The sequence below is a fragment of the Coregonus lavaretus genome (assembly GCF_964263955.1).
Source record: "Coregonus lavaretus genome assembly, contig: SUPER_35_unloc_3, whole genome shotgun sequence".
Classification (NCBI taxonomy): domain Eukaryota; kingdom Metazoa; phylum Chordata; class Actinopteri; order Salmoniformes; family Salmonidae; genus Coregonus; species Coregonus lavaretus.
Window position 1 is genome coordinate 355,867 of NW_028167179.1, and position 11,626 is coordinate 367,492.

The following is an 11,626-nucleotide window of genomic DNA, read 5'->3' on the forward strand; positions in this document are numbered from 1 at the left end:
TCATAGCGCTTGATGGTTTTTGTGACTGCACTTGAAGAAACTTTCAAAGTTCTTGACATTTTCCGGATTAACTGACCTTCATGTCTTAAAGTAATGATGGACCGTCGTTTCTCTTTGCTTATTTGAGCTGTTCTTGCCATAATATGGACTTGGTCTTTTACCAGATAGGGCAATCATCTGTATACCACCCCTACCTTGGCTCAAACGCATTAAGAAGGAAAGAAATTCCACAAATTAACTTTTAACAAGGCACACCTGTTAATTGAAATGCATTCCAGGTGACTACCTTTTGAAGATGGTTGAGAGAATGCCAAGCGTGTGCAAAGCTGTCATCAAGGCAAAGGGTGGCTACTTTGAAAAATCTCAAATATAAAATATATTTTGATTTGTTTAACACTTTTTTGGTTACTACATGATTCCATATGTGTTATTTTACAGTTTTGATGTCTTCACTATTATTCTACAATGTAGAAAATATTAAAAAATAAAGAAAAACCCTGGAATGAGTAGGTGTGTCCAAACTTTTGACTGGTAACTGTCCATAACGTTAACAATTTGTTTACCCTGATCAGATGGACAGGGTGCATAGGCTGTATGCAGTTGATCAGACTTGTTTGTGTCTGTCCGGAGTGATTGTGTTATCACCTTTGCTAAATAAATACAGAAGGAAAGTGGAAAGGCTACTTGAGCGAGTGCGGGAAAAATGTGCTGCGTCAACCTCTCTCTTTAATCTCACTTTTAATGGATGATGCGATGGAAGCTATCAAAACATTCTGAATTGATTTCGACATCCAAGCAAAGACAGTCGAAAGTTCCATATGTTAAGCAAGTAAAGCATCGTAACGTGCAATTACCTCTGCAAGCTCCTTGTAGTTGCCCTTGTTAGTGGAACTTTCCCTCTCTTCGTGTCCTCTAAACGCCAATTATTGTATGGCCAAAAATGCAGTGGGGTCGATAAGCCGCTTGATAACATCCCTGTTTCTTCTTACTTGTGTTGCGCAGTTTGAACACATAGACCTTGAAGGAGGTCAATACATGATTGAAGTGGCTTTTTCCCAGAAGCTTGAATCTGATGTGGGCATTTATATGCTCCCTGCTTTTGTTATGCCGTTTTGCTGAACGACCAATGTTCTTCAGGTCACTGTACCCCCTTTCCCCCAAGGCTCTGACTTAACAAAAAGCAGGCAAGGTCAGCAATACAGGCGACTTGATGAAAGGCTCCCTGTTAACCAGCTATACTTTTGATACCAATTGGTATTGAACGCCCTCACCTTTTCATCCTTCTTCATGAAACTGTTCTCAGGCAGAGGTCGACCCTCGGTTTTAATTCGCACCTTTTCTGTGTACCCAAGAGAATGAAAGGGATTCTTCAACAAAAAGTCCACAACATTTTCGGTAGCGTTGGCCATTCTGGCGGCAAAAACGGCTTGCTTGCGCTGATTTGTCTTGTTTTTAAAATTTACGGATAGCCAGGGGCACGCTCCATAATACATCATTCACAAACAAAGCATTCGTGTTTAGTGAGTTCACCAGCTCAGAGGCAGTAGGGATGACCAGGGATGTTCTCTTGATAAGTGTGTGAATTGGACAATTTTCCTGTCCTGCTAAGCCTTCAAAATGTAACTAGTACTTTTGGGTGTCAGGGAAAATGTAAGTAAAAGTTGTCAGAAATGTAAAGTATAGTACAGATACCCAAAAAACTACCTAAGTAGTACTTTAAAGTATTTTTACTTAAGTACTTTACACCACTGACGTTAGCAGGCTAGTTGGCTAGCAACCTTGCAAGCTGATTTGTAACAATAAATTCATAAAGTATTTGCTTGTAAGTTGGCTGAAAATGTAATTGAAACCAGTAGTCAAGAGTGTAAACATGTTATACATTTGAAGTTATTTCTGTTGGAGTTTACATTATGGCTTGCCTGGGTCCTCCATATTACGGCACACCCCGCAAAAACATTTTCCGGCATTCTGATGGGTTTTATGTAATAACTCTAAGTAACTTTGCATTGGGACTTTTGATGCGTATACTAATGCAAATCCATGTTACATGTGGTTATGTTAATGCTACAAACCCTTTAATGCAGGTTTTGATCTAAACTCAGAAGCTATCGCGTGGAATGGTTACTTTCTATGTTAATAGAGTGGGATGGTTTTTCTGCTGGTGTATCCTGAGGTAGCTCCTCTCTGTGAACTTCTTCCCGCAGTGCGTACAGGTGAACTGCCTCTCTCCCGTGTGGACCTTCAGGTGTATCTTCAAATTGTCCTGGCGGGAGAACCTTTTCTCACACTGGGGGCAACTGTAAGGTTTCTCCCCTGTGTGGACCCTCTGGTGCCTCTTCAGGTCACGAGCCTGGGCGAAGCGCATATGACACTGGGTACAGCTGTAGGGTTTCACCCCTGTGTGGACCTTCTGGTGGATCTCCACCTTCTGTAGGCAGCTGAAGCCTTTGTTACAGAACATGCAGAGGAACCGTTTCTCTTTACTATTGCCTGATGTGGCTCCCCCTCCCTGAGCCTGGGCTCTAGCCCTGTCGTTTGAGTTCAATACCTGATCGAAAAGGATGCGGCCGTGTGAATTGGAAGGCCCCACCGACGTGGACACTGGGTCGCAATCCCTGAGCGAATGTAAAGGGGAGTGGGTCGCAACATTTAGATTTGTCTCTAAGCTTTCCCTGTAATCTAAGAAATCTCTGCCCTGTGACTGTCCGTCTCCTAGGTGACTATCTGCATTCCATGTGGGAGGAGTGTCGCCCTCCACTTTCACAGTCACCTCATCTACCACTATAACCTCCACTTTCTTATCTAGGCACCCTTCAGAGTATACACTACTACTGTACCGGTTCCAGTCCCCTGTAGACAGATCAGTCTGTGTCTCTAAACCCAAGGGCATGTTGCCAGCGTCCATCTCTGTTGTGTAAGAACAAGACAGGTCATCACCGCCAGTGTCTAACGCGTCACCATCAACATCTCCACGGGAATAAACTGACCTCTGGCTCTGGTGAAATACCGGTAAGTAGTCTGAGCCGGGAGCAGGAGGACAGCCCTGTCTCTCTGGGTCTGATCTGTGGTCATATCCTTTGTTTAAGAGCCTGTGTGTTTCAATTAAAGTCTCAGTGTCCATCTCTGACGGCGTTCGGTGTTCCACTGACCCGATGCTGCATCGGGACCTGGGCAGCGCTGGGGCGGTGGTGGGGTCCTCCGTGGCTACAGGCGGCGCTCCAGCCACTCCAGTCTCAGTGTCTCTGCTGTGTCGTGGGTCCTCTCTTTCAGTCTTCTCCTGCTTGACCAGAGATGATCCTCCAGGACCTGCAGCCTCTGCATCTGCAGACTGACAAGAAGAGAGGTGGTACATGAGTTGAATTGGTTAACAATGTCATAGGGAAGTCTTACAAGCTCCCATATCCTCCTGAGACCCAGCAATCATTTTTTATGTTCTTTAATGGACATTTGTGTTTGATCCGTATCTCTAATGAAATACATGCCACTGTGTTAGGTCCTGTTGTACTTATGAGAGGACATTTTGGGCTTTAAAAAAAAAAAAAAAAAAAAACCGTCTCTGGAGGCAATGACAGATAAATGTGGATGTACATGTAAGCAAGTGAATAGCTTAGGGTAGCGATGGGCATTTGAAATTATTTCACTATTTGAATAATATCATGATCTTTTATTCGGATATCTGGATACATATGTTTTAAAGAATGTATTTTTATTTTATTTTACTTCAATGGAGATTTGAGAGAGAAGGTGCGCTGCGCTAACGGTAGGGGGCAGTCGAGAGAGGAGCAGGGGCCGGTGTGTGTAGCACTGAGGGAGAAAGAGAGAGGGAAAGTAGCCAAACCAACTTGCGCTAGTTAGACAAACTTGTTGCTGCCATAGTTTATCTGTCATGCTATCTTGTCTAGACTGCATCAATATAAAGAAGCAAGCTAGCTAGCTAGCTAGAGTAGCCACCTAAGTTAGCCAGCTAGCTAAAGTAGCAAGGCTAATTGAGGCTATTTTGCTGCGCTTCCCGTCCTTGTCTACAACTCCATTCATATGAAACAACAGCCTACCTGTTGGTTGATCATTGTTGCCTACTCCTTCTCATTTAGCCAGCATAATTCTGTAACTTTAATTCCATTTAGCATTGATTAGAAAGCTCCCACTTCACTTGCTACACATGGTTCCTCTTGATTGACCGACAATAACAAGCTACACCAGTGTGAAACATGTCTAGGCTACCGGTGCGTCTTTTTTTATGGGGCGCACTCATAAAAACTGTAATAAAACTTGTATAACATTTTTGAATGTAATGGTCTATCCTTGTAGGCTACGTAGCAATGTCACATAGATCAATGTTTAATTTTAGACACTGCCTTAAAAAATAATAGGCCTTTTTTTCCCCCTCAAAAATGAATACTCTCCTAGTAATCGAATACTAATATCCGTTTGGATATTCACATAACCGTGCCAATCCCTAGCTGAGGGTAGCCTTTCTGAAATAAACTGGCCACATTTGATTTACAAAGTAACTGTTTTATGCAACACCATTACACTAACCTCTATCATGATAACGTGCTGGGTTGAGGTTCCACTCCCCTCATCAACAGTGATAGGTTGGTCTTCTCTCCATGTATTGTGTCCCGCTGGCTTCACAAAGCTCCTGTGGCCTCCAGTGAGATGTCCTTCACCTGAGAGTGATTGGGGGGAAAAGAGGTGCTTAGTAGAGCCCGACCTATATGTTTTTTTGGGTCCAATACGGATTCAGATTTTTGGGGGGACAAAACTCACCGATACCGATATATCTGCCGATATACTGTTACAGCGGAAAATGAAAAAGTGTCATTTTTCCACACTGAATTTTCATAAACTGCCGTCCAATAACTTCACTTCAAATGTAGATTTCTTACATTGTGACAATATTTCCACATCATGAGAATGTCCACAAATGTTCAGATAAGCATCAGATTCCCCTTTTCCACCCTATTTATTGAATATCGGTTTAGGCTGATATCAATATCGGTCAGGCTCTAGTGGTTAGGTTAGCTACTGTCAATGCTCAACAGTGTATTGTACACTTTTGACACTGTCTAGAATTGTCAAGGATGTAAGGTAACATTTCTTATAACTTCTTGATATACTATTTATTGATTGATGCATTTTGTTCCATGCATATTTTTATTTTTATTGAGTAAATAATCGGAAATGCAGTAAATAAAACATCTGGTTAGAATATGATATTGTGTCTTTGCGCAAGATAGTTAAGTAATCAGGGGAATTATTGCTTACTATCCAAGAATTGACCAAGACCAAGCTCTCAAGAACCCAAGTGGGGTATACCCAGTTTACAGCCGGCCCCCCTGGTTCTCAGCTGATGGTATTGATCCCAGTTTGCTCCCTCGTGAACTACAATCCCGATGCTCTGTTTAATCCAGACACTGTCTGAACGCAAATGCACCTCACTTGTGATACAGTTTTGGAAACCTTTAACTTAACTTTCATATAAGAGAGAAAGAATCTTACAAATACAAAAGATACACTTACTGTGCACAGTTTAGCAAAGTTGCACCTGGCTGTTTTCAAACGCTGCCTCGGCTATGACACATCCTCTCACCTTGCGCTCGCATTTCCATTCGACCATTCCATTCCACATTTCCTGTGTTTCTCAAAATACAGCCGGGTGCAACTTTGCAAGTGTATCTTTTCTATTTGAAAAATAATTTATGTGGTTCTGGTTTAACCAAGATTTCCAAAACTGAAATCTCGGTTAAACCAGAACCACTCTGTTCGTAACAGATTTCAGTTTTGGGAACAGAAAACTTTATTGAGGATCTGTTTCATCAATGAGAAAATGTGCAGAATGTCGACCAAAATTAAACTCGGTCCATCTTCTTCCACTGCCGGCCACTGGGCTTCTATGGAAATGCTCACCAGATGCTTCAGATTTATAAAAATGTGTGAAACATCTGGCTCATGATTGTTCTGTGGTTGTACATGACAGATCTACGGTACCATTTATGTTTACGTATTCTATCCAGTGTTCGAGTTTACCAAAATGGTATCTTGGGCAAGGCATATTCGTATTAAGACAGAGCATGGGCAGCATCGGAGAAATGCCCTCAGGCAGTCGACAGAATAGACTGTATAATTAAGTAATAAGGCCAGAGGTGTGGTATATGGCCAATATACCACGGCTAAGGGCTGTTCTTATGCACGACCCAAAGCGAGTGCATGGACACAGCCCTTAGCCGTGGTATATTGGCCATATATCACAAACCCCCGAGATGCCTTATTGCTATTATAAACTAGTCACCAACGTAATTAGAGCAGCTAAACTAGATGTTTTGTCATAAGGGTGGTCTGATATACCACGTCTGTCAGCAATCAGCATTCAGGGCTCGGACCACCCAGTTTAAAATGTTTAATAACATTTACCGTCTATTTGAATGGGCTAACTAAGACCCAATTCTGGGTAACACATCTGAACATGTGTGCAAAGGGGAAGGGGGCGACAGGCACTGAGCTATATATGAACGGCGTCAGGCAGCACAGCCTCGGAAAAATGTACCTCTTGCCGATGCTCTGTATCGGTCAACGATCTTGACACTACTGGGACTGGCGAGGACGCGCTCTCGCATTGTCCTCTCTGCGCGCTCCCGTGATACCTTCAGTTCCAGTAGCTGTAGTTTCCTCTGCAATGCCCTGTTTTCTTTCTGGCTTTGAGACATTTCCAAACGAAACACTGCATAGTCGTCGTCTAAGAGTTTACAGATCTCTGCCACGGCTGCATTCGCTAGCACCTCCATGATGGAGGCTATTTGAGTGTGAAAAACCATACAGTTAGCCATTGTTAGTTAACGTCAGCAACTAGCAAGCTAGCGTTACCTAGATAACATATCAACCAAGTCCAACGCGAATTACACACTACCTGTGGTAAGTTTGTGATGCTGTGCAGTTACATTTGTCATATTTTTAGTTCCACGGTGTTAATAAACGTCTAAATAACAATAAAAACGCTAACATTGAAATTGTTCTTGGTCACTGTTCTCTTCCGTTTACACTGAAGAGAAAGGATCTTATTGGTTGGCGTCATAGCTCAAAGGGTGTGGTTAAATGAAAAGGTTACGCGCACTGTTCTTTGAAACATGGTACTGCTTTTGAATACTGAACAAAAATATAAAACGGAACATGCAACAATTTAAAAGATTTTACAGTTCATATAAGGACTACCATTTGCCTCCTGGAGCGCGACATCTCATTCGCATAGAGCTGTTGATTGGGGCCTGTGGAATGTTGTCCCACTCCTCTTTAATGGCTGTGCGAAATTGCTGGATATTGGCGGGAAGTGGAACACGCTGTCGTACATGTCGATCAAAAGTATTGCAAACATGCTCAATGGGTGACATGTCTGGTGAGTATGCAGGCCATGGAAGAACTGGGACATTTTCAGCTTCCAGGAATTGTGTACAGATCCTTGCAGCATGGAGCCGTGGATTATCATGCTGAAACATGAGATGATGGCAGCGGATGAATGGCATGACAATGGGCCTCAGGATCTTGTATGGTATCTCTGTGCATTCAAATCACGATAAAATGAAATTGTGTTCGTTGTCAGTACCTTATGCCTGCCCATATCACAACCCCACCACCACGGGGCATTCTGTTCACAACGTTGACATCAGCAAACCGCTCGCCCACATGACACCATACACGTGGTCTGCGGTTGAGGCCTGTTGGATGTACAGCCAAATTCTCTAAAACAATGTAGGAGGCGGCTCATGGTAGAGAAATTAACATTCAATTCTCTGGCGGACATTCCTGCAGTCAGCATGTCAATTGCACGCTCCCTCAACTTGAGACATCTGTGGCATTGTATTGTGTGACAAAACTGCATATTTTAGTGGCATTTTATTGTCCCCAGCAAAAGGTGATGATGATCATGCTGTTTAATCGGCTTCTTGATATGCCACACTGGACAGGTGGATTGGTTATCTTGGCAAAGTAGAAATGCTCACTAACAGGGATGTAAAGACATTTGTGCAAAACATTTTAGAGAAATAAGCTTTTTGTGTGTATGGAACATTTCTGGGATCTTTTTCAGCTCATGAAACATGGGACCAACACTTTACATGTTGCGTTTAGATTTTTGTTCAGTGTACATTACACATAAAATCTCCTATGATAGCTATCTTACTGTCTCTCTAAAAACAGTTATTTACACAAGCCTGTTTCAAATGACAAGTTAATAAAGGGTTAATGAGGGGTATGTGGTTAATTACCTTATTACCCTTAGAAACTTCAGATGATAACTATAATATGTCAGCTAATGAACAGTTCCCAGACATCCCCTGCGTACATCTCAAGCCACACTGCTATAATTTCTCCCCGTTGTGGACACTCCTATGTCTGGTAAGGTTAGTCAGGAAGGAGCTATTGTAACAGTTTGCACGAGAAGGGCCTCTCCTTGGGGTGAACGGTCTGGTGCTCCTTCAAATAGTTTGCCCTAGCGAAGCGCTTGTCTCTGTCCTAATGCTCGGTCTCCCACGTTGTGACCCAATGACACATGAGGAGGTAAAGCAGGTGCCACCCTCAGGTGGTTAGACTGAGCTCCCTCCTTGACCTCTAGCCATTGTTTGGGTGTTGTTGGGATTGTTGGGATCTCAGTCCCTCAGATGATAAAATAAAATAAAAAAATAGTCAGTCAGCACAAATTCGATTTTGTATTTCATTTCAACAAAATGGTTCTACTCTAACATGAGTGACTTCAAGTATAGTACTTTTATTTCACAAAACGATATATGACAAGAAGTATACATTTTCTCAGTATGGTAACACTATCTTTACCCTCACTTTGATAAAATGAATTTTAGAATACTTTGGAAAAGGAACTTCAGAGACAGAGGTGCCTGATGAAAAGCTCCGGGCCTGTCTGACTGATGTGTCTCCCTCCCTGGCTGTACCATCGACTCCACCTCCAATCAAGCTACTCCTTTACTGAAGTGCATCATCATTTTCCCATGAAAATAAATCTATTATTATTCCCTAATCATTATTATCATATTATTACATGTCACTATACTCTATACATGGGCTGTGTGCATTTTCTGTTGGTGTAACCTGAGGTAGCTCCTCTCCCGTGTGGCCTTCTCCCGTGTGGACCTTCAGGTGCATCTTCAGATGGTGTTGGTGGGAGAAACACTGGGGGCAGCTGTAGGATTTCTCCCCTGTGTGGACTCTATGTTGCCTCTTCAGGTTGGACAACTGGGAGAAATTGGCCTGGCAAAGATGGCAGCCAAACGATTTCTCCACCTGTTAAGGGAAACTGAAGGCTTTCCCACATAGCGATCCTATACAAGGCAGACTGAAGGCAGCACCTGTTCGGGGGTTAACCTGAGGCGCCATCAGTCTCTCTGAATCACAACTATAGGAGCAGGACGGAGCATCGCTAGCAGTCTGTCGGTTCTATCCCGCCGCATACGGACACCTCCCCACCCCTGCAGACAAAACCTACGCCTCGCTCTGGTCACAGCCAGTCTGTTGTCATGGAGACTATGACTGGATGTTGTTTTGTGTTCCACTGTCTGTTTCTGGTTGTGGTTAACAGTGTTGTTCCCCAGCCCAGAGTTGAGGATGCTGTCCTATCCACTGACCTCCACTATGTCACCTCAGGTCTAGGCCTGCTCGGTGATGTTATCCCCTGGGCCATTGGCTGCACCGGTCTGGGTCTGGGAATCCAAGATGGCCGCCCAGTCCCCTCTGTTTGCCTCCAGCCAACCACCTGCAGAAAGAGGTTACAAAATCATGGCAGAGAGAACTCTACGTATGGAGTTTTTTTGGTCAATTATCCGGTGAAGTTCATACATTATGTGTTTTAGTATGTAAACATAAGTTGTAATGATTTCACTGAAGGAAATTTAGAAAAAAAAACACAGCCAGGCGCATCACTATTTCCATTGAAGATCTATTACTGTATGTAGACTATATGTATTTCTCCCTTACCTTGCTCCCCCATATTTATTCCACTCAGCAGGTCAATGCTCTCTGGTCCGTCTTCTATCGTCTCCTCTTTGACCAGCAGCAGATCAGGCTTCCCATCCTCCATGTCTACTGACTGTAAGAGATACAGAGAGAGAGGATGTTGGATCAATAAATCTGATATGAGCACCCTGCTATGCAGCATCTGATTGGGCAATGAGGGATGGCTATGAGTACTATGCAAATGTTTTAGTCGATTTGATTACTTGACACTCTTTAATGGTTTGATAATTCAAAGGCATGGTCCCACACTTAAAACAAAATTAATCAAGACCTGGGCCCGTATCTACAAAGAGTCTCAGAGTAAGAGTGCTGATCGAGGATCAGGTCCCCACCTGTCTACATAGTCTTATTCATTATGATCTAAAAGACTAAACTGATCCTAGATCAGCACTCCTACTCTAAGATACTTTGTGGATACGGGCCCTGACCTAATACCATACAGACAGTAGTTCACAGTGGGCTCACCTCAGTGAGACTGTGTGTGGTCCTGTGCTGCTCAGCTGGTTCCTCTGTGGGTTCAGGAGGTGGTGTAGTCTGGTTGTCCTCCATGACCATGGTCCCCTCAGGGTTCCCCAGACCCTCCTCACACCCCTCCACCTTCACCAGCAGCACGTCTGGACCCTCCTCCTCCTGGAAGAGAGAGGTGATACAGATTACACAGACGTACACTCCCTCAGGTACGTACACACAGATAATAAACACACTTTCAACATGGAGTGTTTACCCATCCCCACTACGTTTGAGTCCTATACTGTAGTTAAAGCCATCATGGTGGACATAAATGAGTCGGCTATAAGTCAAAAGTCAGACAAACCCGACTAAACTATTTTGAAGTGTACATGTAACCGAGTTAAGAACGTACCTCACTCCACAGCTAGTTGGAAATGTTGCAGATGGAGCCATTCATAAGGTACCTTTTGTATGGCTAAATAGGTTTGCACGTTGTGAAGGAGGGCAGTCACACAGTGTGTTGCAGAGCATCACTGGTTCGAGCCCAGTATGGGGAAGTCAGACAGTGGAGGAAGCTAAGCTGTTAACAGCACACAGACTCCCGTTACATACAGTAGGTGTTTGTTAGAGTGAGTGTATATTGGTTATAAAGTGCTGTTGGGTGTATGCAGAATAGGGTGAAAGATGTGATGTACATAGAGTGTACAAAACATTAGGAACACTGTCCTAATATTGAGTTGCACCCCCTTTTGCCCTCAGAACAGCCTCAATTCATCGGGGCATGGACACTACAAGGCGTCAAATGTGTTCCACAGGGATGCAGGCCCATGTTGACTCCAATGCTTCCCACAGTTGTGTCAAGTTGTCTGGATGTCCTTTGGATGGCACCTGGCACCTACTATTAGCAATGCTACGTTTGATACCGGAGCTCCGATGCATGCGGCGAAATCGCTAAGCAGTTTACTTCGAAGCAGTGTGCCGATGCTTGTCCCATTTTATCAGAAGCACGTGATCAATGACGTCCAAAGCTTTGTTTTGTCGATTAGCCAGCTGATTGGTTTGGTATTGGCTTCTGTAGAAGACAAAAAGGCTACCCTACGTACGCGCTACGGGGTGTGCGACGTCATCTATAATAATTTGGCTGTTCTAAATGCTTTTG

General features: G+C 43.5%; 2 protein-coding genes across 2 annotated transcripts; both read right to left on the reverse strand.

Moving 5' to 3' along the window:
* Nucleotides 1–728: 728 nt before the first annotated feature.
* On the reverse strand, nucleotides 729–7,041 carry LOC311110358 (uncharacterized protein). Its single transcript, XM_084188904.1, has 3 exons — nucleotides 6,548–7,041; nucleotides 4,540–4,670; nucleotides 729–3,328 (listed from the first exon to the last, which is right to left on the reverse strand). The coding sequence occupies exons 1-3, from the start codon at nucleotides 6,825–6,827 to the stop codon at nucleotides 2,129–2,131; spliced, it is 1,611 nt and encodes a 536-aa protein (XP_084045030.1). The 5' UTR covers nucleotides 6,828–7,041; the 3' UTR covers nucleotides 729–2,128.
* Nucleotides 7,042–8,685: 1,644 nt separating this feature from the next.
* Nucleotides 8,686–11,461, reverse strand: LOC311110300 (uncharacterized protein; the record flags this gene model as incomplete). Its single annotated transcript, XM_084188836.1, has 4 exons — nucleotides 8,686–9,757; nucleotides 9,979–10,090; nucleotides 10,483–10,647; nucleotides 11,432–11,461. 4 exons carry the CDS (start codon nucleotides 11,459–11,461, stop codon nucleotides 9,651–9,653), a joined length of 414 nt encoding a protein of 137 aa, XP_084044962.1. The 3' UTR covers nucleotides 8,686–9,650.
* Between the last annotated feature and the right edge of the window lie 165 nt (nucleotides 11,462–11,626).

Excerpts from the sequence above, each read along its gene's own strand:
- LOC311110358 (XM_084188904.1), bottom strand. The coding sequence starts at position 6,827 with ATGGCTAACTGTATGGTTTTTCACACTCAAATAGCCTCCATCATGGAG. Across the intron at positions 4,671-6,547 it reads ATACAGAGCATCGGCAAGAG|GTGAAGGACATCTCACTGGA; the intron begins GTACATTTTTCC and ends AATCACTCTCAG. Across the intron at positions 3,329-4,539 it reads AGCACGTTATCATGATAGAG|TCTGCAGATGCAGAGGCTGC; the intron begins GTTAGTGTAATG and ends TCTTCTTGTCAG.